This window comes from Callorhinchus milii, unplaced genomic scaffold, assembly GCF_018977255.1.
Source record: "Callorhinchus milii isolate IMCB2004 unplaced genomic scaffold, IMCB_Cmil_1.0 Scaffold9, whole genome shotgun sequence".
Lineage (NCBI taxonomy): Eukaryota > Metazoa > Chordata > Chondrichthyes > Chimaeriformes > Callorhinchidae > Callorhinchus > Callorhinchus milii.
This window is the reverse complement of record NW_024704750.1, coordinates 12,205,110-12,231,596: the sequence shown is the minus strand read 5'-3', so window position 1 is coordinate 12,231,596 and position 26,487 is coordinate 12,205,110. Positions and strand designations below refer to the sequence as shown.

The 26,487-nt window shown below is 38.5% G+C and overlaps 1 protein-coding gene across 3 annotated transcripts; it reads right to left on the bottom strand.

Annotated features, from left to right (window-relative positions):
- Positions 1–8,574: 8,574 nt before the first annotated feature.
- nubpl (nucleotide binding protein-like) lies at positions 8,575–26,400 on the bottom strand. Of its 3 annotated transcripts, none has more exons than XM_007893389.2 (11): positions 26,278–26,400; positions 23,306–23,453; positions 22,181–22,215; positions 20,464–20,554; positions 16,929–16,968; positions 16,698–16,788; positions 15,935–16,028; positions 14,392–14,477; positions 12,468–12,588; positions 12,183–12,265; positions 8,575–10,733 (listed from the first exon to the last, which is right to left on the bottom strand). In XM_007893389.2, the coding sequence occupies exons 1-11, from the start codon at positions 26,344–26,346 to the stop codon at positions 10,671–10,673; spliced, it is 921 nt and encodes a 306-aa protein (XP_007891580.1). In that variant the 5' UTR covers positions 26,347–26,400; the 3' UTR covers positions 8,575–10,670. The 3 variants fall into 3 exon arrangements, with proteins under 3 accessions (XP_007891580.1, XP_007891577.1, XP_007891578.1); XM_007893386.2 differs by lacking the exon at positions 26,278–26,400 and adding an exon at positions 25,882–26,058; XM_007893387.2 differs by lacking the exon at positions 26,278–26,400 and adding an exon at positions 25,885–26,058.
- Between the last annotated feature and the right edge of the window lie 87 nt (positions 26,401–26,487).

Genomic DNA, 26,487 nt, shown 5'->3' with positions numbered 1-26,487 from the left:
GGGCTGAATGTAATGGGTGGAGAGTCACACCCTCACATCTCCTGTCAGAGTCACAAAGGGGCAAGGAGAATTATATAGACAACTGGTTCAAATGATACTGAAAAAATGGGGGGAAAATTATCAAAAAGGAAGATAAAGAAATGAAAGTTGAATATCAGGATGTCGAGAAATGGTTTTATGATCCCAGACCTTGTCACCAGTAAGATGAGCTGCAGATTCTTAAAACCTTGCTCTGGTAAATCTGTCAAAAACACAAAATGACTTGAAACCACTTCAAATCAAATAGGCAAAAGCAAAATATAATCTGTACATCAGAAAGAATCCATTGAATAGGGCCATGTACTGTTGTCTTTGGAGAATTTACTGCAACTTGACATTGTTGGACACATATGCTGACATCTGTGTGGAGATTCATGGACTGATACATGGTTGAATAGTCTGCCTGCTTTTAGCTCAGTAGTTTTACATTACATTCAATGCCACTTCTAATGAACACTTAGCTTGTATGTCAGAGATACCGTTGAGCTTTGAAGAAACCTTTTAGTACTCAGGTACAGGCTTCTGGCTTGCTGGTTGCTGGCAATATCCTTGGTTCTGAACTAAAGAAAAGCATCTTCAAAAGCATTCTTGAAGCCAATGTATAAGATTCCACCCTCACCCAGCTCCCCATCGTCCAGAGGATAGAGTTCAAAATCCTTGTGAAGTAAAATTTAAATCATACCTGTGGAGTCTTATTTTATAACCTAGATTCTAGAATATAAGACCGAAGGAACATTTGCATCTTTGCATAAACAAGTAGAAATATTCTTATTGTGGTAATAACAATAATAATCTTTCCATTTGATATAGTGTCCATAGTGCCAGAATGTCTCACAGCGCTTCAGAGGGAGTTGTTGTAAAGTGTAATAATTATGTCTTTGAGACAGACACAGCAAGTCCCACAGAAAGCCATGGCGGATTGTTGGCTTGGTCAGCAAATGTAGAACATACATGTGTATTCTTTTTTCGGATCCTCCGACGAATAGGGAGCCAATGGAGTCGGGCGAGAATGGGGGAGATGGGGTCATGAAGTTTGGTGCGGGAGACGACACGGGCTGCAGATCTCTGGATTATCTGCAGCCTGTGGAGGGAGGATTTGGGAAGACCAACAAGAAGGGCATTTGCATAGTCGAGCCTGGAGGCGATGAAGGCATGAACAACAGTTTCAGCGGTCTGCAAGCTGAGGTAGTGGCGGAGTCGGGCAATGTTACGGAGGTGAGGGAAGGCAGAGTGGGTCATGGCTTGGATGTGGGGAGGAAAAGACAGTTGAGGGTCGAACAAGACACCAGATTCCTGACTGGCTTGGTGAGTTGTGGTGTGCAATCATGGAGGTTGATGTTGCCAGAGCCTGAGGTGCTGCAGCGCTGGCGCGAGCCAATCAGGAGGCCTCAGTCTTGTTCATATTCAACTACAGGAAATTTGGCTCAAATTACCAAGAGGTAAGATCACAACTGACTGAGCCAAGTTACGTATTGACAAAATTAATTCAACTGAAGACTTTCTGGGAACTGAAAAACAAGATACAACACCTTTCACAAAAAAAAGGCTCAAAGCTTTTTACAAAAATAATTTAATTATAATGAACTCTATGTTGACCAACCTATGTTAACAGAACAATAAAATATATTCTTGAAAGAAAGAAGTTTAATAATTGACAATGGAGAAGTGAAAGTAAATAGAAACTTACATCAACTATTTGCATTAGCAAATTTTGCATTAGCAACATCCTAAAAGAGATCTATATGTTGCATATAGGTGTTTTTTGGCCATGTAACTAATTCAAAATAGAAATATAGGTTTCTTACCAGAAAGCTGGGTGCATGTTATGACTGTTAAATCCACAAAGTGTTAAAATGACATCCTGAATAACATGAGTGATTCTTCAATAGTTTATAAATGTCGAGTGAATGGAGCATGAATTGTGTCCTTTATTTCGTTGTTAGGTACGTGTTATTTTATGTAATAGAGTACTGCATATATTACAAAAAGAAATAAAGTTTGCATTCATTTATTTATCCTTGTGGAACTGAGTCACAAACTCATAAACTGTATGGTTGAAAAGCAGTACGACACAGAACCGAGAACATCAGTTCTGTAACTCAGGCCTTGAAAGCAGATGCAGTGCTCTGCAAATAAGCGGTCCAAATCCTGCCAAACCTGCAGAATTAGTGTCACAATCATAGGAGCATTTGCTAATGCTACTATCAATTGATCAGTTATTATGTATCATAATTTTCCTCCCTCTAGTGTTTTGTCTAATGCCATGTGTGTACCAGTTTAAACACATCAGAAAAATATAGAAACAAGGACATGTTTTTCTTGGCAGTTTCTCAATTATGTGAATTGTAAAACTTACTGACAAGAGAATGAAATGTGAGCATTTTTATTGCTTATCGTTTGCTGCATGTTCTTCATTTCTGTCTCTGCTTTATTTGTTTTCCTTATTTTTCTCAATTTGAGTTTTCATACTTTGATTCTGTAATTTATCTGCTCTCTCTCTGATGTAAACTGTAATATGCATAAATCCCATATATTGTCCAAGAAAAAACGAGATTAATGCAACTATAGTTCGATGTACTGAACTAACCCGGGGTACTCTTGGTTTCATTAGATGTTGAAAACAGAAGTATGTATAAAATGGATGGATGAACAACAAAATTGGAAACATAACATTTACAATTTACTTTCCAATTTTTCTTTCTGCTGGAGAATTGCTGCAAGTTTCTTTCCGCATTTTCACCCAAATCACTAACAGCAAGGATCAGCAGGCAGTTTGACCATGGGGTATTACAACTGAGGCTGATTCTTTTTCTCACTGAGCTTTAACTAATGTATAAAAATAATCATACATTCCAGGTTATTCATTTTTTTATAAATTTAGCTTATTGCTTCTAAATAATATCCTGATTCACCCTCTTTGCATGATGTGAGAGTATTCTTCTGCCTTGCTATCACAATTTTCAATCAAGGACATTCTTTCATAACACCACCGCATGCATTGCTAAACAAAATGTAGATTTGAGTAAAAGGGAAAAAAGCAATTTGATGTCAGCTTGGACGGCATCCATAAATTGTAATTCATTTGGCTTCATAAACCTCCTTAATTGGTCTTTATTTCCTGCCACCCATAATTCAACAGATGCTTCATATGCTTGACATTAAGTCCTGCTAACTTTCCAAAAGAAGGACTTACAGACACCCTTGGTTTGTTTTGACAAAGGGTTGTGGACCCGAAATGTTGACTCACTTTCCTTTCTCCATAGATGCTGCCTGACCTGCTGAGTATTCCCAGCGACTTCTGGTTGCTTTTGTTTTCAGATTTCCAGCATCTGCAGTATTTTGCATTTTGCCCTTGGTTTGTTTATGGATTTAAGTGATAAAAAACACCATACACATTGTTCAAAAAAATATGCAATTTTTAAAAGCCTATTAAGAAAAACATTTCTGCAGCTTAAGTGTATTTTTAATATATTTGTTTGATATAACAAATTAATTTATTTATAGGACTTTACAAATAAATGTTAACTGATTAGACAAACATGGGAGCTATGGTGTTACACAACTCATTATTACAACAGGAGTAAATAAAAATAAAGCTTTTGATGTAAAATGAATAACAGCTTTTTAATGAGTATCAAGAAAATCAGTAAAGTCAAATACTGTAATAGAACAATAAAATACATTCTTAAAAGAAAGACGTTTAATAATTGACAATGGAGAAGTGAAACTAAATAGAAACTTACATCAATGGGGCACTTGCAATAAGCATATTGCCAAGTAGGAAATATAATTTAATAACTGAAGTATGTAGTTCCTCTACTGGCTTCGTGACTAAAATCACCACTGGTCATAATACATCATTATGTTTTTTTCTTCAGCTTACTCCTTTGTTGTCTTGGACTCTTTCTCTCCCAGTATCTTCTAAAAAGTTACCTTTTCAATCTCTTTAGTCATCTCCCTCTAATCCACCACTAATCTCCCACCTGCAATATCTATATGCTCCCTCTTGGTGACATCATCCACAGACATGGGGTCAACCTCCACATGTATGCGGATGACACTAAACTCTACTTCTCTGTCTCCACCCTTGACTCCAGGACCACTGCTGTCCTGACAAAATGTCTGTCGGACATCAAGTCCTGGATGAGAGCTAACTTTCTTCAGTTGAATGTCAACAAGACCGAGGCTCTCCTGATTGGCTTCCGTCAGCACCTCCTCACCTCAGGCGCTGACAGCATCACCATCCATAGCTGCACACCCACCTTGCTAAGCCAGTCCGGGGGGTCTTGTTTGACCCTCAACCATCCTTTCTTCACCACATCTGCACCATAATCCACTCTGCCTTCCCCCACCTTCACAACGTCGCCCGGCTCCGACACTGTCTCACACTGTAGGCCGCCGAAACCCTCATACACGCCTTAATTATATCAAGGCTCGACTAAGCAAACTTGTCGGCCTCCCCATTTCCTCCTTCCACAGGCTGCAGATCATCCAGAACTCTGCAGCCTGTGTCCTCTCCCGCACTAGGCTCTGTGACCTATCACCCCCATCCTCGCCCAACTCCACTGGCTTCCCAACACACAGAGGATACAGTTCAAGATCCTGGTCCTTACCTTCAAAGCCCTCCATGGTCTTGCTCCCCCCGACCTCTGCAACCTCTTAACCCCTTACCATCCTGCTCACTCCCTCCGCTCTGTGGGCTCCGGCCTGCTTCACGTCCCCCGCCTCACTCGCCTCACTATTGACGGGCGGGCCTTCCACCACTCTGTCCCCACCCTCTGGAACTCCATCCCACAGTCCCTCCATCTCAACCCCTCCCTCACCACCTTCAATACCCATCTCAAGACCCTTCTCTTCGACCGTGCTTTCGATCTTCCTGCTTCCCCCCTGCCCTCCACCCTCCCCGACCCCCAGCTCAGGTCCATAACTCTGTATGTCCAGCGCCTTCCATAAGACCATAATACGTAGGAGCAGGAGTAGGTCATTTGGCCCCTCAAGCTTGCCCCGCCATTTAATAAGATCATGGCTGATCTTCTAACCTAATTCCATTTATCCACCCGATCCCCATATTCCTTAATCACTCTATCCTTCAAAAATCTATCAACCTCAGTCTTGAACATGTTCAAGGACTGAGCATCCACAGCCTTCTGGGGTAGAGAATTCCACAAATTCACTGTCGTCTGAGTGAAGAAATGTTTCCTCAACTCGGTTCGAAAAGGCTGACCCTTAATTTTGAGATTATGACCCCTAGTTTTAGATTCTCCAACCAGGGGAAACAGTCTCACGGCATCTACCCTGTCAAGACCCTTAAGAATTGTATAAGTTGCTAAAAGATCACTTCTAATTCTTCTGTATTCTAGAGAATGTAGGCCTAGTTTACTCAACCTATCTCATAGGTCAACCCACTCATCTCAGGAACCAACCTGGTGAGTCTACGCTGCACCCCCTCTAAGGCTCGTATATCCTTTCTTGAATAAGGAGACCAGAACTGCACAAAATATTCTAGGTGCGGTCTCACCAAGGCCTTGTACAATTGAAGCAAGACTTTCCTGCTCTTATACTCTAACCCTTTTGCAAGGAACCCCAACATGCATTAGCCTTCCTAGTTGCTTGCTGTACCTGCATACTAACTTTTTGTGACTGGTGTACAAGGACACCTCTGAACATTAACACTGCCTAGTCTCTCCCCCTCTAGAAAATAATCCGTTTTTCTATTTTTACTACGTAGGTGAATAACTTCACACTTCCCCATGTTATACTCCCGAAGTGAAAGGCGCTTTACAAATGTAATTTTGTTGTTGTTCTCACAATTTTGTTTGTTCAGTTCTCACTTCCTCCTTGTAAAGTGATTCGAGATATTATCCTACATGAAAATAAATTGTTATTGTGCCTTCAATTCCCATAACAGATACCTCTCAAAAATTCCAGATCCACATGGATAGCCGCGAACCCTCCAGCACCTTGAAACCCCACATCCATGTCCTATCTGCAAGGCGACATAATTGGCACAACTGATAACAGACCATGAAACTTCCTGTTTTTTTGAGAACCAGGCAGCATTTAGAATTTCATCTGCTGAAAATGCACTTGGAAAGATTTGTCATGAACACATTTGCTGGGGGTTACACATTATGTAATCAATGTTTGACAATTTTCAGTGCAATCTATAATACTAAGAAGAAGCCAAATAAAAGATTTCTTTCAAAGAATGTTAACTTACATTCCAATGTCAAAGGCTACTCCCAGGGATATTGTGTCAATGAACAAGTTGTGAAAGGGATCAAACATTTTTTAAAATTCTAATATTCTTGCTAATACCTCCAAACGTCCTAATATACAGATTGTTCTTGAACATGAACATGAAGAAAAATAGTTTCACAATTAAGAAAAGACCACTGATGCCTCCAAACCAATTTACTTAAGAACCATATTCAATCCAGAGCCCTTGGAGCTATCCTGGACACACAGCTCAAGCAGTAGTGACATTTGAAGTATGTTAACTGTCGTGTTTGTAATGCAATGGTTGACAAACATATTTACATGTTTCACAGCCTATGGCTATCATTAGTTGTATTTGCACTTTACAGTTCAACTCATCCTAGCGCAGCATAATCATCATACCCTACAGGGATTATTACAAGGGTCTGCTTATGTCTGATTGTATCATATTTGCAGATGATGGTCTGAAGGAACTAGGTTTCAGATACACATTACAGATATACTCTTATTAGGTGTATTGAATAAAATGATTCACAGGAAGGATTTTGCATACCAAAGGCAAATGCAGGGAAATTTAGCATTTCTTGTGTACAAAAAGATCGTGAAAGTCAAAATGAGGTGAAGAATGTAGTGCATCCTAACCCAGCGTTAGGATTCATGTGAAATTCTCTGAGGAAATAGGATTCTATAAAGCTTAATGATAGTTTTAGCATCATAGTTATGGCAGTGTTGATTAAACTGAGCACATTGCAGATAGATTCATCACATGGCCAATTTAAAATTGAAACACTGATCTTTTCAAAACGGTGAATACAATAGCATTTAAATTGGAAGGCCAAATTTAAAAGGACAGAAGTATTTAATCTTAATAAAAAATCTTTGTTTTGTTAATTAGAAACTAATGCCTGTAGCCTCCCTCTCACTGAATTAATTTACATAAAATAACACTTCATTTGTGTGGGCCAGCAGCACAGCATGCCAGTATACAAATAAATGGGCTGTACCTCAGAACAGAAAATGGGTTAATTCCTCATAATGTTAGAGATTCTTGCAAAAGGTGGGTCTACCCAGAAGGCACTCTGCACCAAATATTATCCTGTGGCAAGAGAAGCAGAATTGAACAACAATGCCTGATTTATACAGAGGCACAAGAGCTCGACAATGAATATCCCTTCTGAGGAAAAGTGGGGGATACTACAACAAAATTATATTTGTATAGCGCCTTTCACATTGGAAAGGATGTCCCTACTAAAGTACTAGTATTCTCTTTAGAAGTGGTAAAGGTTGCAGATCTGATTTTCCAAATAATCCTAATTTAACATAATCCCACACTGAAACCTACTTCAAGGCAGTGCTTGAGTGGAGCAAAGGGGATGGATGCATTTACCATCTTTTCTCCGATAATCAAGTTAGTTTAATTAGGATACATCCACATATGTAGTTTAAGAGGCACACTTTAGAACTATTTGTGCACAAATATTTTTTTCTCCATATTCGATTACCTTTACCTAACAGATATCTATAAATTTCAGACTTGAAAATTTCAATTCCCCCAATATACACAGCCTTTTTGGGAAGAGAAATCCAGATTCAAGATTTACAATCTAGATGTCAGAATAAAAGATAAGAGACCTTAAATGCCACCTAATCTTAGCTGGTTTAGTCCATTTTGTTTTAAGATTATGCAGAATTGTGGAAAATTCTTAGAATTCAGTCTTAATCTAGCAGCCTATTTTCTGAAATTCTTAAAAGAAACTGGCTGTCAAAGACTGAATTTAAGTATTTCCACAATTCTGTGTGATCTTAGATTTAGACAAATTCTATTCGTGGAATTTCAGGCCAAAGGAGTCTTTTAAAAAAAAACTACCCTTTATTTGAGACTATAATGGGTTCAAAAAGCCTGTTTTAAGCCCTTTTTCCTTTCACACTCCAACTGAGTGTCAAATGGGGATCTGCACTGCGGTCAATCGTCGATGAGATTTCCTAACATTGTAAATGAAAACTGGCAGAACCCTTGAAATAGCTTTAAAAATGTACATTCTGATCGTCAGCGGTGCCATCAAGAATCTATACCTCTGTGTTTGTGTTCACTTTTACCTTGTTGATATTGACTAATGGTGACAGTGACCAACTCCATTGCCTTTCCACATCTATTTTGATATTAAATATACTTCAAAATACTGATCTTGTCATTCATTCTACACAAGCAAAACCTACTTATGATTTCTGAATCTATATAGTTACCCATCCCAAATATCCTGCAAATATCTATATATTGTTTAAATAAGCCATCAATAAAATTGTAGTAGTCACTTGTCTGAATATAAAAAAACGTTTATTTTATTTATAAATCAGGGTATTTTAGAGGAGTAGGTGGCTCCCGAGTGAGATACAATGCATTGATGTACCTACCATGTGCAACGGTTCAAAAAGTAGAAAATAAAATAAAAAGAATGCAAAAAAAATTGTGCAAAAAATAAATCACTGAGCGCAAAGAATATATCTCCACTGGACACACAAAGAATAACCATAAATACGCAACAATAATCAAACAACAAAATTGCAAAGTTAACAGCCTACTGTCAAAGTGAAAGACAAGGTTTAAAATACCACTTTGAACAGTCTTCAAAGAAACAGAAGTATATGACTTACTGAGAACATCAATTCTCAGTAGCAGGCCCAACACGTATTTTGATCCACCTGAAGTTATTGAGATTGTAAAAAGTAATGATAAATATACTTGCATTAGATATTAATGCGTTTCTGGCACTCAAAAGTATGAACTAAAAACTGTGTCACCTTAGGTGGATGTTCCAATAAGTGAGAAATGATGAAGCACTGCCTTGAGCTCAGTCCATTTTTGTTGCAGTGATAACATTTCTCCCTCTTTTCCAATCAAATGCATCCTCAGGACTCCAAACATATTATATAACTGACTTACAAATTACTTAGTGCAGCTCCTGTGCATAACAAAAATGTATGTATTCATCAATTTATATCAAATATACAATATTCTACTTACGTAGTTCTTGATAAAAGTAGATTTGGTGTACTTGGTGGCAGTTCAGAACATTGAATTTCATTTCTGGGGCACACATAGTTAAAACTCAATGGACTCTGGGAATGTAAGCCATTATTCTGTTGATTGTAAGGGTCCTGAACGCAGAGAGCTTGGGCCGTTTCAACACAAGTCTAGTAGTAGAATGAAACCCATTCAATGAAATTTCAATCCATAATCACATGGTTTTCCTGTGCTATGCAAGTTCACCTTTCCTGCTCATGACTCTCCAATAATTGAATCCAAAGGTCCATTAAAAAAGCATGAATTGCCTTTGGAGCTGACCACTCTCTCCTCACTTCAAAACTCTTGCCTAGCATATCTTTTGTTGCTCTACATTGTAGATTGTAATTGAAGACGGTGGGGGGAGAGAAAAGAATTGAGAGAAACACCACATCACCTCATATGCATATGCTGCTTTATTTTTTTGGATTCCACTTTCTTCCTCCAACAACAGTTGATCATTGATGATCTTCACCCTTTTCTAAAAGCACTGAGCATAATGGCTCACATTCCCATATGAGGTGGTAGAAGTTTAGTTAAAACAATTGCCCATTTGAAGCAAAAGTATGTTCTGCAACTTGTTGCAACCATTAAGATCTGTTTTATATAAAACAATTTCAAAAACAGAAACGGTCTTGGGGAATAGGCAACAGATGGTACATAGTTTAAATGTGCTAAAACCCCCAACAGAAATAAACATGAATGTTGACAGCTAAAAAGGGGCCTCTTGTACTATACAGTGCAGGAAGTGAAGGCCACATGGTGAGGTCCGAAATCTGAGTGTTTGCTGTCAAAAGCCAGAAAAGGTTTCAGGTACTTTATAAGGTTCATATTATTGTGGAGATGGCATAGTTAATTCAGTTTGGGATCTATGTTTTACACTGATAGCAGCAGTCACTGAAATCCATGCATTAACCAGAGATGACACCAAAAGGATTGAAACTTCATTACTGCAGGTTTTAAATTAAGAAATAATCTACAACTGATACAAAAAACTTGCCTCTCAGGATATCAACAGAAATCAATTTTATTCCAAAAAGTTTAGATTTAAAGTAATATACACCAGACTCTGTAACTTTGTCAGTGGTTGCTTATCACTCATTAAAACAAAAATATTCTGAATGCAAAGGTCACTTGTATTATTACTAATAGATAAAAATACTATTGTTACAATAATGTTGCATTATTGGATTTCTATAGTCAGTGCATGTTCACATAAATATTGATTTGTTCATATCTGGTCCAGCAGCTGTCTTCACAACAGGATTCACAGCAAGTCTTTAACCTGTTTGTTATACACAAAAGAACTTGCAAGGGCTTCTTGGATGCCACAGACTGGAATCTCCACTGCTCATGGAAAAGGATTTTGCAGTCTCTTTACCACTGCAGCAGCAACACTTAGGTAAGCGTTGGCCTGCAACACAAAAGAAAGGTGCCAGAGCTTTTTATGATCTAAATTGGACACCTTTGGTAAAAGAGTGTCAAAAATCCAGATTGTAAAGGTTAGGCATTCGTTGTGCTGAAAATACATACTGGATATTTTTTGAAAGTTACTTTAATGAAAGGAGCCAATCACATAACTACAATTTAGTCACGGGTACATCGGCAGAGAGAAATGGAAGGGAAGAAAACCACAGGGGGCTCCACACTCTGGACAATAATTATCAAGATAAGCTGAAAGCCCCCCCCCCGTACCCCTTTTGTGACGCAAACTTGCTATGGGTGCACTCCTTATCTATGGTTCAGCGTTGCACAACAGACAGACTCGAGGATGAGTCCGGTCTACAAAAGCAATGAGAAAATTGAGAAACTAGGCCAGTTAGGTTATTCCTCCATTCCTCCCACCCAAAACCAACCTCTACCTCACTTGATAGCATTGTGCTAGAAGCCAAAACCATGTGCTGAGTACTAAGCCAAACAAACCAGAAGGTTATAGGTTTGATGCGCAGTGTGTTCTGCATTAGCTGATCTAGACAGGGTAAGTTGCTGGTAAGCAACAGTTGGCCTCTGTGTTGCTGGAGTAGGTTAAATGAAAAAGAAATAAGCTAGTGACCAACCTTGGGTGTCAGGTGGGTGCAAGACCTGACTTAGCTGTGGTTGTAACCACACCCCCGGTTTCCGGTAATGTTTCAGGAGGGTTGTAATTTGCACCTGCTTTGTATAAATTCAGTATGTGTGAATATCATTAGGATTGTTCCTCCCTAAGGACTGTTCAAAGCTCTTAAGCACAAACAGTCTGCTGACAGTCCACCTGGTTTTAGTATGCTGCACATGTACATTTATTAATGTTATGGAAAAGCAACCAGCCTTTTCATAACATGAAGAAATGCATGTGTGCAGCACACTAAGGACTGTTCACCAGCCAAACAAGGCAATGAGGAGTGGCCATATGAACAATAACTTGCATTAAACCTGCTTTGTAAGTTGAAACCAAAGTCAAATCAATAAGGCATTTTGAAGTGTGATATCACCAAACTTTTCCAGGAAACCAACCAGTACTGCTTTCTGGGCTCTGGCTTCTAACCTACAGGAATATTAGTAATAAACTGGCACAGTATTTTGGAATTGATACACAATACAGGTTTCATACTGAACTCTTTATTTCAGATTCTCCCCCACACAAAATGTTATTCCCTCCATTCCTGAAGGTGTCTGTTAATCAAGATTATTATGGCCTATCAATTAGATACACTACTTAGGTTATTTAAGATTAAAGAGGCATTGGAAATGTTCTCAACCTTATTAAATCTATTTGTAATTTGTATCCTTGGGTGATTTCTTGGAACAATAGTAAATCTGTACATCTCATGGCTGATTATTTAAAAATATTTTTCAACCTTTACTAAACAATAAAAAAACCAACCTCGGGGCTGTCCGGTTGCGATACCACAACTGGTTGACCGTTATCTGATGTTTTTCTTATATTTATATGTAATGGGATATCACCTATGAAAAATAACAGAAAAATCAGAACAACTGTTTTCCTAATTATGGCAAGATGCAAATGGAAATATAAGTCTTAAGATATAATACTGTTTGCACTGTGATGTTTATAATACCTAAACTCAAAATGTTGCTGTCCTCATAATTTTGAATACTGCTCACACTCTTAATATAGTTTAAACAATGGTTAAAACAAGGTCTTTACCTAGTACAGCCAGTCCAAGTTTTGTTGCCAGGTCTTTGGCTCCATCAGCCCCAAAGATGTGAGTCTCATGTTTGCAGTTTGGACACTGGAAGACACTCATATTCTGGATAATTCCAAGGATCTATCAAAAAAGATTGTCTGACATAGAATTGTTCTAGGTTTGCAATTGACATTTACAGAGTATTTTAAAATGGATCAGTTTATGCTTTTTTATGTATTTAACATCATCCAAAATCTCTTCAGGTTGAGACAGAAATGCTGTACTTTTAAGATGTATTATAAACTGAAAAATCACACATCTTATGAGTAATTCTTGGTAAAAATGCATTACTTTTCTAAGCTCTGTTACCAATCACGATATTTATCAAACAATTTTAACACTGTAAAAAAAAGCAACCAGCCACTAACTGATAAACTGTTGCATTTTCAGATCACCTTACACTTTAATCAGTGATGATTACGCTAACTGTAGAGAAATTGTTTATGCAATATTGGTTGATCACCAGTGTAAAATTGTGATTCATTGTAGTTTGCTTCCATTTCGTTAATGCAGCCTTTTCATGTGACGTTATTGCTATCTTCAGTTTGGCTGGGAATTAATTTAAAACCCTTATCACTATTTTCCAGTTCTTTCAGTTTTATGCCAATTCACTGTTCCTTCTCTTGAGAGCTGTTTGGTTTTATTAGGAGCAACTGAGCACTAACACTGCAAGCAGCAAATGCGTCATATACTTTAGCCAGAATTTCTGACAAATTAAGTCACCTTTGCTTAAAGGAGACCATTCAGATATTGATGCAACCACAGCATAACCTGTGTTCATGTTCAGAGTTTTATCAGACAGATTAATGCATGTACACTGTATTCAGCATTATAGGGATTTTGAAATCAAATATTCGTTAATTTGTTCCACCAAATCCAGAATGTAAGCAAGAAAGGAACAGAAGAGAACTGAAAGGAATTTCAGAATCCAATTCCATATATTGTTTATTTTTATTCCCAGTTCTTAGCTCACACAAATTATTTAATTGTGACAATGCAAATTTATGGGAAACAAATACTTCCCCATTGATAATGAATGTTGATCTGATCAAAACCCCAAAGTCCATTGCATCTCTGTGCAATGTGTGTAAATATATTTGTAACAAATTAGTGTTGCAGTGCCTGAGGAAAATAATAATGGTATGAATTCACCACAATAATCCCTACCACCAATAACCTTAAACATTTCTGTGACACCTCATAGTGGTGTCATCATATCGCCTTTAAAAGTTTTCAGTTGTAGTTTTATTCACATATTTACAAGCACAACCCAGACAAAAATCCAGGCTAAAGAGATGTTGGGAATAAATTTAACGTTGCAGTGCAATATGACATGTTGATAGAGGGCACTTGACAAGAATGGAGCCAATACTTCATTCATCATACACAAGTTATGTAAGCTTTGCTATTGATAGGTATAAAGTGATACCATATTTACCATTTGAGGCATGCTAAGATCATTCACTCCTTCCAAATAAGTGGCCATGAAATCAATGTTATACAGTAACACTGTGTAAATAATGACATAAATAATTTCCAGTCCAAGAATTCAGGATTATTTAAATTTAAATTAAAGTTTAAATTAAATTGAAATCACCAACACAGAAAATCCTATAATAATAATCCTTGCATTTGATACAGCGCTTTTCACGTCTTCTCGACATCTCAAAGCGCTTCACAGAATAGACTGTAAAGTGAATTGACTGTATATTTGTGGGCGAAACGCGGCAGCCAATTGTGCACAGCAGTGTCCCACAAACAGTTGTGGATTGAAAATGACCAATTTATTATTGTTTTGGAGGGATTATTATTAGGTGTGTGGAGTAAGGAAACTTGCCCAAGGTTTCACCCTGCTGGGAAAAGTACAGCATAAACTGTACTTACAGGTACATTAACCTTTCGAAACATTTCTGCTCCTCTCCAAGCGTCCAACAAGGCAATGTCCTGGGGAGTAGAAACTATTACTGCTCCTAAAGGAAGATAGTTAATTTTGATTAGAGAATCCAATTACATATATTGTTTATTTATCACTAGATACCACACAAAAAATACATATTACTCAGGAGTGAAGAGGCATTTTACTTTTCTATTTGTCTTTAAGTGTTATATCAGAGTCTTATGAAGTGAATCTAGTGTAAATAATTCTCTTGTAATTGCCTAATCTAAAAATACTGATGTTCATTATTTTGATCAAATGTATCATTATTTTGTATTAAAATATTATTTTTCTTATAATCAGGTACCACATCCTGCAATTTAAAAAGGAAAATACACAGTTGCTACACTTTATAGCAAAGGTAAGATGTTAAATGCTAGGGTTGTTAAGTAGGAAACTAATTGTTATTTTAATCAAACTGATTAACTCATATTACATTTGTTCTGTAAAGTTTGAAAAATATATCAAACTATGATTTTGTGAATTGATACTAGAAATGCTTAATTTTTTCAAGATCTATGACATTTTTTAAAAAATGTTCATTTATATTCTGACCCTAATCAGAAAACAATATACTGTGTGAATGTGCTCCATTCAAAAAACAAGAGGATTAGCAGTCAGCCTGCTCCTGGGACTCTACAACTTTAATCTTCAGGCAGTTTTGCCCAAGAGCAGCTTGGCTGCCACTCTCTCCAATTTTTCTGAGTTGATTCAACAGATAGCAGAAACTGATTGATCGTCATGTGCTTGAATCCAGTCTTAATTCTACAGTTGAGGATATTAAGATTGTTGGGTGCTGAACCAACCCAACCTCCCTCTACAGTTCAAAATGAAAATAACATCTAATTACCTTATGTTGCTTCTTTGGTCACTCAATGTCTGGCCTCTGAGATGTTTATTGGCAACTTTAAATTATTTTCCCTGGTACACCTATGCGAATTGTATGGTGAAAGGCTATCCTGTGAACTAGGGCAAATTTTACAATGTGAAGCCAAACAACTTGCTAACTTACTATGGTGTCCAACTGAGAGAACGAGAAAAGGACTTTTAAAAGAGTTCTTTAAAGTAATGCAAATACAGACGTTGGCTACAGGGCTGGTATTAACTTTTCATACATGGACAAATAATGGAGCTGTTTGAATCCATTATTACATACCCGAGGAGGAGATGTCTACGCTACTTTCTTTAAACATTGATCTCTTGAATTACTTATATATTCTCAGCTACAATTAAATATTTTTGTGACAACAACCCTAGTTAAAGAAAAATACTGGCTAATTTAATGCAATAAAATATATTTTGCAAAACCTATTGTGAAAATAAAAGCTTATCTCGACCCAAGCAAAAATGCTTTTAAAAGTCCAGTGCGCCCTCTTGTGGCTGCCTATTATTTCAACTGTTTAAAAGTAATGAACAGATCGAGAGATCTCTTGGGGAAGTTATCAACGCAACACTGTGGTTTACCCAAGAATATTAACAATTTAAACCTACCCGAAATAGGGATGTTTTGAGAGATAGAGAGCTGTACATCTCCTGTGCCAGGAGGCATGTCAATCACAAGATAATCCAGTTTACCCCAGTCAACCTGTGAAACAAGAAATTGACAGAGAATGACTGCATATATATTTCATATTTATATATTACATTATTGTAATAAAATCAATAAAAGTATTTAATCTGAAAAACTGGTTTCTTGTTCAAGGCAAAGGCAGAGTCAAAGCAGTCTTGGCCAACAATCCCCCAGATAAAAAATAGTCATTCATAGCTGTTTGTGGATATTACTATGTGTAAACTGGCTGCCACATTTGCCTACAAATCCAGTTGCTGCACTTCACACTGTAAAATGCTTTGAGACATATCAATGATGTGACAAAGCATTATATCAAATCCAATGATTCTTATAATTAAACCTAGAAAAGGGCTGCCCAGTGAAGAAGGGGTATCTCCCAATTTTACTGAAGCAAACATTTGTGTTTAAAGCAACTATATGACATAATCATGCAGTATTTCTTCAAATGCAATAAAGCTCATTCAACATCGATCTTCAATACAATCTCATTCGAATGGCATCTAAATTGTCTGTGCACCACCACTTACGCAACTGCACCAACATGGATATGGATATACCTTCAGAAGAGGAGAAAACAGGAAAAAGAAAAAATTTGTAACCCAAGATAATCGGAAATCCTTGCAGTGGCTGATGGTTATTATATTGAGAAAATAGGAAAGCACTACACACCAATACTGTTCTCACCTGTCTTATCAACCTCTCTATTGCTGACATCACCATGAGACCTCTCCAGATGATTGGCACCGTGTCTTCTACCAGGAAACCCATTGACATGCTGCAATGAATGGGACAGAAACGGAGGGAAGAAGAGTCAAGAATCATTTACAATAAGTATAAAGAAGTAACTATGCTTTTTTTTAAACCTGAATAAAATGCACAAGAAAGCCAGGTTGTAAATGAAAGGAAAATACTTACCAGACAATGCCAAAGTTCACCAGCGGCCTCATCAAGTTCTCTTTGTAAAAAAAAAACATATATTTTAATATAATCTAAAAGAGCACAGTCATCAATTAAAACTTTAAAAACTATTCTTACATTCCCAAATATACATACATGACCAGCATAGTGGTCCATTATGTTATTACTTAAGCATTATGCCATGGAATAGAAGAATTTAGACTAAAATCTCCACTGCTCGATATGGGCCATTCTTGATTATAACAGAGAGGCTTGGTTCCTACCCCGATACAGCAGTAAAATTGTAACCTATTTACAAAAACATGAAATTCCCGCCTCCAGAATTCATCAAACAACAAGAAAAATACTGATCTCTGATAATCATCTTATCAAACATCACAGTGTTATGTAGTGTATGCATAAATCAGAGACATTGGAAAAGATCCATACGTTCATTATAGGTAAAAGAAATGTATTCTGATTCAACATTGTTGTTGCATTCACTGCCAGGTGTAATACTGTGATGCATTCAAAAGCATGGTTTATAAATCAAGATGGTCATTCATGTAAATTACCACCGAAGACCGCCTTCGTCCTTGGTTGTATATTCCAGCATGATCTACAGAATTATTTCAAATAAACTAATGATATTTACACTTGCAAACTTCATAAAAGCCTACAAATAATGCAACTCAACAGAACTCTGTTGCTAAGAAAACAAAATCAACATTCATAATAGGTATATTGAGATAGGTCTTCTACTCAAGTAACAATGTTTGAGAAATACACACTCAAGATCAGCAGCATCTCCAAACGCTATGGTATTTTGTCATTGTCTTTTTCAGATGTGATTGGGTTGTATTCTGGTTATATTATGCTGCAACTAGAGCTGCTGCTTGCCTGAGCTCTACAGATTTGCATTTGAAAGAAACAACTCGCATTTTGTATAAAAATAATTGAACTGCATCTACGTGAACATCCTTCAAGTACTGTAGACGAGGTTCCTTTTAACATTTCATGTCTCCTGTCTAGTGCACAGAATGTTTCAGTGCAATATATCAACAGTTTTGACTAGCGGGGCATTTATTATATCCTTTGTTCATGAGAATCCTTGCAAGAAAAACAAAAGCAACATATTAATTCTTCAAAGCCAGCTTACCTACTCTAAACCTACAACTTCAAAATCATCTGACAAGCAGCATCAGAGGTGAGCATTTTTTACACATCATTCTATGCATTATTTATAATTTAGTTTAAAAGCAGGTCTATACTATTTGCACATTTCTTTTCCAAATGATTCAGTGGTTTCTCTTATATTGCAGGGAAGATGTAACAAAAGAATGACATTAAAATACAGCTAAAAAAACCATGATATTTGCTCTCTGAACTCTCTCCCACACCACCCATTCTGGTAGCATGGTTTATTTACTGGTAGAATGCAATCAGGAAATCTGAAAAGCTTGGAAAATTGACGTAAAGTAAAACAAGTCATACAGACAGGAAAGTCGATTTGACTAGACCCTTATGTTTTTTGTTGACGATCATTCCACAAACTTAATAGGCTAAGTGAACACAACAGTAGTTGATGGAGGAGTTATTTTGTGCTTTACCTTATACCTGATATTATAATCTATCTCATCTTAGTTTGACATATCTTAACAGTGCTACACACTTACTTAAAAATCACAATGGCAAAAGAGCCAAACAGTCTTAGCACAAAGGTTTTCCATACCAAGGCTTACTTCCAACATCCATTGTTCTGACCACAACGCAGAATATGCCATTACAAACAAATAATTAACTAAATTACAGCAGCACTTGGTAAATTCAGGGCAATACTCTGTTAGCTCTTAACAATTCAGAAATAAAGCTACTGATTGCTAAAATTGCAGTGCATCAATTACATCTCAAATTACTAATCAACTTCACTAACATCAACTTCCTCAGCCCTGGCCAAAACTCAACAGTGCATAGAATAGCACCCTAGAGAAATAATGAAATTGTTGCAAACAGAGATAAGAACAAAAAAAATGCACAAGTATGTCAAATATGCTAAGGCACATAGCAGTGACTTTCAGATTGAAGAATGAGTTTCTTTAGTTCAGAATTGCTATTGAAAATGGATGACCTGCATGGAAATAAATCCTTAACAAATCATTGCATTTGATATAGCACCTTATCATGTCGTTGAGACATTTCAAAGCGCTTCACAGAATACACTGTCAAGTATATATAAGACTGTATATTTTGTGGGCGAAATGCTGCAGCCAATTCCGCACAGGAGTGTCCCACAAACAGTTGGGGATTGAGTGACTAAATCATTATTATTTTTTCCTGAAGGATCTGCCTAAAGCAGCATATAGCGAACAGCCTTCTTGTGGACCTCCTGCATTCACTGGCAGTGCCGCAGGATGTTAAAGACTTTGTGCAGTTTCTTCTCAACCTTGAGGGTTGTGAATGCCTTGATGTCGGCTTCTACAAAGAAATATCGATCTTTTGCTTCCTTGACTTCTTGTTCTTTGAAGGTATGGTATTGGTTGTGGCACAAAAAAGACACAAAAGAAACTGGAAAAGAATACAAAGGAATTATAGCACAAAACATGCACAATGATTTATGGATGGAGGACCATACTACAGTATTTGTGATTCAACAACATTTTACAGTAAATCCTGTGAATCACTTGGAGACATCCTTCAAAAGTGAAGAGCACTGTATCAAATACAGGATTAATAATAAGCTAGACAACTTGGTCATGCTTCCATAGATGACAGAATTATGGGGTACGAGTGATTGTCAGGTACAAAAACAATGTCGGTGAATGGGACTCAAACAAGTAAGGTAACCCTTCTGGATCAAAGTCCATCACAATAATAATAATAATCCTTGCATTTGATATAGCGCTTTTCACATCGGGAGGACGTCCCAAAGCGCTTCACAGAACACACTGTAAAGTGAATTGACTGTATATTTGTGGGCGGACGCAGCAGCCAATTGCGCACAGCAATGTCCCACAAACAGTCGTAGATTGAAAATGACCAATTTATTATTGGTTTGGGTTTTTGGAGGGATTATTATTAGGCTCTGTGTGGAGTAAGGAAACTTGCCCAAGTTTCGCCCTCTGCCTGGAATTGAACTCAGGTCTCTCACTTGCAAAGCGAGTGCTCTAACCACTGAGCTACAGGACTCCACGCAAGAGTGCAATAAGTGATGTATTACATAGCAGACCCACCAACATTTATGGTAGGACTATCATTTATGTTAATAATCCTTGCATTTGATATAGTGCCTTTCAGGTCAGGAGGACATCCAGAAGATTTACTGTAAAGTGTGGTACCTTTGTATGTTGTAGTCAATCAGAAAGATTAACACAAATCACAAACTAATTCACTAGATGCATCAAAATAGTTCACATTTTTAACTAAAATGAAAGATCAACTGAATTGTGTCATGTTCTCTATTCAATAAAATGTTCTCTCTTATATGCAAGTCTTTTTTTTGTTTGATGAACAACTGTACAATCTTAAAATATTGAATCAAAGTATAAAAGCTTACTCTCTGTTATTTCTGGATTTCCTTTCAAGTTCATCATCTGGGGAATGGATGGACCGTACACATCTGCATCTAGTAACCCCACTGTCTTAGACTGTAAGAGAAAGTACAGTGCACACTTCAGCCCCTCACATTCGCATTCTATCTTACACTTTTTATCATCACCAGTTCTTCTCCCTTTTCGCCTCTCCTGATGGCATTTAATAACTTTTCCTTCTGAAGTTCAGTTCTATTCTTCTGGCCACCCTCGAATTCAAGGCATGAATCGGTTGAGAATTAGTTGAATCAAGTGATTTTCAACCAAGTCCCCCCCTTGAATTAGAATTTCACCCCTCAAACTGCTCAACCTCACTTGTCTCAACTGATATATATTTTTGACACTCCTCAATTTAGCCACTAGATCGAACTCTATCAGCCTAATAATAATCACTCAAGAAAGAAAACCCAATAATAATTTGGTTACTCAATCCACGACTGTTTGTGGGACATTGCTGTGCACAATTGGCTACAGTATATTCTGTGAAGCGCTTTGAAACATCTAGAAGATGTGAAAAGCGGTATATTAAATACAAGGATTATTATAACTCCACAGAGCAATATGTTCTGTCATAATAAGCAGGTAATGCATTCCCTTGATTTAATGAAGGAGGCAATGCAGCCCATAAAGTCTGATTCTGTATTTTTCTCCTTGAGCCATTTCTTCAAACCCTTTAATATTCTTCTCTTTTTCAACCATCTAATTCTCTTATAAAAGAATTTATGCATCCAATCTTGCCATAACATTTCATGGCAGAGAAGTCCATGTTCCAAACTTCTGCTGTGGAATGACTTTTTTTTCTCATCATCCCTTTGAATTTTCTTCAACAAACCCTTATCCTTAGTTTGTTTGGCATAATGTGGAAGTTTATTACAAGGTACCGGTCAATCCCATTATTATATATTGTAGTTTGGGTCAATAAACTCAGCCTGCTTAAAATGGAATGCACAATAAAAATGGTCACTGGTCAGCTCTTCTGTATCACTATTGATGTGACATTCTGCACATCGCACCTGCATGTAGGAAGCCGACAATTGCTCTTGCAAAAGTTCTAGCAATTGCTCGGGGATCATTAACATCCACTAAGCAAGCTTTCTGTGCTTGCTTGGCTTACATTGGAAGTATACTGCAGGCCCACACCCTACTGGTCTTTTGTGGAGTCCTGTAGCTCAGTGGTTAGAGCACTTGCTTTGCAAGCGAGAGACCTGAGTTCAATTCCAGGCAGAGGGCGAAACCTTGGGCAAGTTTCCTTACTCCACACAGAGCCTAATAATAATCCCTCCCAAACCAAAAACAATAATAAATTGGTCATTTTCAATCTACGACTGTTTGTGGGACATTGTTGTGCGCAATTGACTGCCACGTTCGCCCACAAATATACAGTCAATTCACTTTACAGTGTGTTCTGTGAAGCGCTTTGGGACGTCCTCCCGACGTGAAAAGCCCTATATCAAATGCAAGGATTATTATTATTATTATGGGTTTAGCCTGTATATCCATCACTTTGTGTCTTTGCAAACCTACCCCTTACTATATCATTTTGTGGAGCAAAGTGTCGTTTTCAAGTAAATTACAATGTAATGCAATTAAATGTTATGGTGTAGTTATCAGATTATGTACAAATGACAATTTCAGACTGATCAGAATAATTTTGTTCAAAATAAATTTTGAAAAAGAACCTACCGAATCATTAGCTGCTATTCCCAGAGCCAAATTCACTGCAACAAAAGATGAGTTATTCTAAGTATATTCATATTCATTACAGTTTAACATCAAAATTCAATATATTGTAGCATATCAGTAAAGTATGAAATAGATGACATTTAAGAAGAAGCAAAACTTTCACATGAGGGAAAAGGGAATAGAAGAGTATGGGAGGGAGTAATGGAGGGGGTGGAGACTCATGTGGAGTTAGGTTATTCGACTATGTGGAGGGGGCATATTACAAGTGCTTTGAGATGTCTTGATAAGTGCCATATCAAATGCAAGGATTATTATGATTATATTCACAGCCAATCTTGTTCCCGTTCTATCTCAACATGAATACAGGAGCACTTTACAGCAAGGATTACTGGTCAGCAATCAAGAACGAGAAGCCAATTTACGCACCACTACTACACTTCTCAAACACACTCCTTCCCGGTCTCCCCAGCTCCACTATCCAAAAGATCCAGCTCATTCAGAACTCTGCCACCCGCATACTTACCCAGACTAAACTCCGTACCCACATCTCATCAGTTCTGGCTAAGCTCCACTGGCTCCCCATCACCGAATGGATGGAGTTCAAGATCCTCACACTTGTGTTCAAATCCCTTCACGCTCTGACACCTCCCTATCTCTCTGACTTCCTCACTCCCCAATCCACCACCCGGCAGCCTCCTGCTCGTCCCTCACGCCCTCTGCCCCAATACGCCCCAAAACTCTGGAATGCTCTCCTTCAATCCTTCGACCTTAGCCCCTCCCTTTTTTCAAGTCCCGCCTGAAAACCTTCCTCTTCGACCGTGCTTATGGCCACCTCCCACCCACTCCCAGCTCAGAGTCAGGCTTCACCAATGTTAAGACCTCTGAGACGCTACCTAGCGTGGATAGCGCTATATAAATGCAAGATGTTGTTGCCTCCCTTTTTTGACTACAATCAGATAAAATACCTGCGCCCACTGAGAATGGCTAGGCAAAACAGAAACTTGTTACCCTTTGCTATACGGGGAGGGCACTTTACTAACTGGACAATCAGGAGGACCACAAGCTTTTATAGTTCTTAAAACTCTGATTGCAGAAAGGAATAATGTTCATTAATATGCTTTGTACCTGCAGTAGTTGATTTTCCAACACCCCCTTTTCCTGAGGCTACAACGATAACTTGTTTCACACCTTGAATCGCTTTTAGCTTTGGAAGTCCCCGAGTCATCAATCGTTTTTGTCTCTCTTGTAATGACTCAGCACCACTATCTGAAGACTTAAGAAATCATAATAATTTACACAAGCAATTGGAACAATCTTAAATCTCACTGTCTTAAATCACAAGCAATTGGAACAATCTTAAATCTCACTGTCTTAAATCTCTGTTCATCCAACTTCTCAAGCTACACATTTAAGGCAATCCCTTTTGGACTCAAATCAACTTTCTATGCATTTCAAATGCAAGGATTATTATCGTTTCTTGATTACCAACTTAATGTCATTGCAGTTTGTAAAGGCATTGTAACATTTAAAGAAGGAACTTAAAAGTAAATTGCATCACTAAACCAGTTCAACAGTTTAGATGAGGGAAAAACGTACAAATGTTGAGCAACTTGTTGACTATTACAAAGACACACCAATTCAATTCATTATTGCAACTGTTGAAATTTGAGAGTTCGATATAAATTAACTTTATCTACATTAACTGTTTCTGAAAGAGAAATGGTAAATGTAAACTATATTTTGTGTTAACAAATGGTTTTGAACCTGAAATGATTGTAGAATATGTAGCGCTCACTATTAGAGTTCACATAAATATATAATATATATGGATCCGTCATAGTATAGTAAATGATTATACACATCAGCAACATTATCCTCATACTGGTGCTTCACTGCCTTCAATCTCTCAATATTTACATAGACATTCCAGCATGGAAACAGGGCATTTGGCCCAACTTGGCCATGCAGTGTTCATACTCCATACAAGCCTCCACCCCTCCTAATCCCATGTGTTGCCTTCTCCCTCATATGTGCATCATATTTCCTCGTAAATGCATTGACACTTTTAGTTTCAACCACTACTTCTGGCAGTGAGTTCCACATTCTCACCACTCTCCACATAAAGCAGTTCCTCCTAAATCCCCATCAGATTTTCTACTTTATTGTGCTCCTCATTTTGGAGCCACCAATAAGTGGAGGAGCCAATTTTACTTCAAACCCAACATCATACTCATACCAATATATGATTCTCTTTCCTGCAAAGATTTCTCTGATAACTTAGATTACTATCATTATGTAGATACTCCAGAGCAATGCTGATGACTGCCCAGCCAGGCTGGCTCATTGGTGGGATTGGAAGGGCAAACCAGTCAATGGGGGCAGGGACTCTTCAGCTCCTATTAACCCTGCAAGCCAAAGCTCTAAGGACTAGGGTGGTCCCAATTGAACAAGCAGTGGGAAAACTCACCAGTGATATCAATGACAAGCTATGTGGGTTTAGCTGGTTAGACGCCAAAGGTACCCCCAGTACATACTCTGGGTTTCCCAAGTCTTAGCTTTTGCAAACTTGCACCCAATACTTTCTGGAATTAGGTAAGCAGGGTGAACTCCTCCAGGGAAAGTGTGTATTTCATTCCAAAAAATATTATGGGAATTTCTATGTAGAAGTGGGATGCATGGAACTCTTGGTTTGGATACTCTTTAGCATGTGATGGGTTTTCCACATGCATCAGACACCTGGCTGACCCCCCCCCAATTATGTAGATAAATATGTTCAAGTGCTTTTAGGATTTTGAAATTATTTTATTAATAACATTTTCATTACGAGCTGGATAAAAGCTTTTATGCTACTGACACTGGCTATTTGAATTTATATTAAAACCTTTAAAAGACAGCAAACCAGGACAGTATGGTTTTCAAAGGACAGGCATTTAGTTCTTGAAACTTGAAACAGGCACAGCTGCAAACTAAATTCCCGCTGATTTTGTGCTGCAGCAGCTCAGAACGAAGATGGTCCTGATCCAGCATGGAGTCCTGTAGCTCAGTGGTCAGAGCACTCGCTTTGCAAGCGAGACACCTGGGTTCAATTCCAGGCAGAGGGCGAAACCTTGGGCAAGTTTCCTTACTCCACACAGAGCCTAATAATAATCCCTCCAAAACAAAACAATAGGAAATTGGTCATTTTCAATCTACGACTGTTTGTGGGACATTGCTGTGCGCAATCGGCAGCCGCGTTCGCCCACAAATATACAGTCCATTCACTTTACAGTCTAGTCTGTGAAGCGCTTTGGGACGTCTGGAAGACGTGAAAAGCGCTATATCAAATGCAAGGATTATTATTATTATTATTATGATGATGATGAATCGAATACAGCTCAGATTTGTAAATTCACGAAAGTCGATTACAAACGCTGTCCAGCAGCAGCGAGAAAAAAAAAGATTTGGGGAGGGGGGGGTGGTGGGCGATGCAAAGGTATACGAAGGCGTAAACTTCGTATATCGGTGACAGAAGTATGAAACGTGGCCTACTCTGAAGATTAACGTTATTTTTGGCTGCACCTGCAAGGAATCGGACTGACGGGCCTTCACGACCGAAAGGGTCAGCCGACAAAAACAAAGCGAGTTACACGCGCCGCCGGTTGAAAACCCAGAACCTTTTGAAGGAGTCGAAACGATTATCGGCGCCTTTCTGCCACGACACCCACCATGAGCCGCCCGGCGCACGCGGGAGGCCGTGTGTCCAAGCAGGGAAGCGCTCGCTTGCTGAGCCAACGGAAGGTTGAGGTTGACCACAACATCATTCCCACGGGAGCTCCGGCCGCTCGACCGACAGATAGACAGACCGACCGACAGACAGACACACACACACACAGCCCACTTTCCCCCCAATGGCGCAGCCGCTCTTGTTCCGATTCCCCTCCACACAACTGAACCGCCGCCAACGTAATAAACCCGCGACAAGCGCCGCCACCCCCGGGAGGGGGGGGGGGGGAAGGGGAGTAGGACTGAAGCGCGGTCCATTTGTCCCTGTAATAAAACAAACTTTATATATTTATCTCACTGCACATTAATTTAAAAAAAAGACACGAGACAACAACCCCTTCCGTTAACTCCAGACAAATGTCTCCGAAGCCACTCAGGCGGCGGCGGCGGGAGCCCGTCACCATGGAAACCGGTTTGAATCTCCTCCCCCCTCCCAACCGCCTCACGCTCGCGACATGACGCAGCGTAGGCCGGAAGTCGTCACCCGTCTCCCCCCCCCCCCAAGCGTCTACCCATGGTTCTCAGAGGGGGCAAATTTGAAGGGG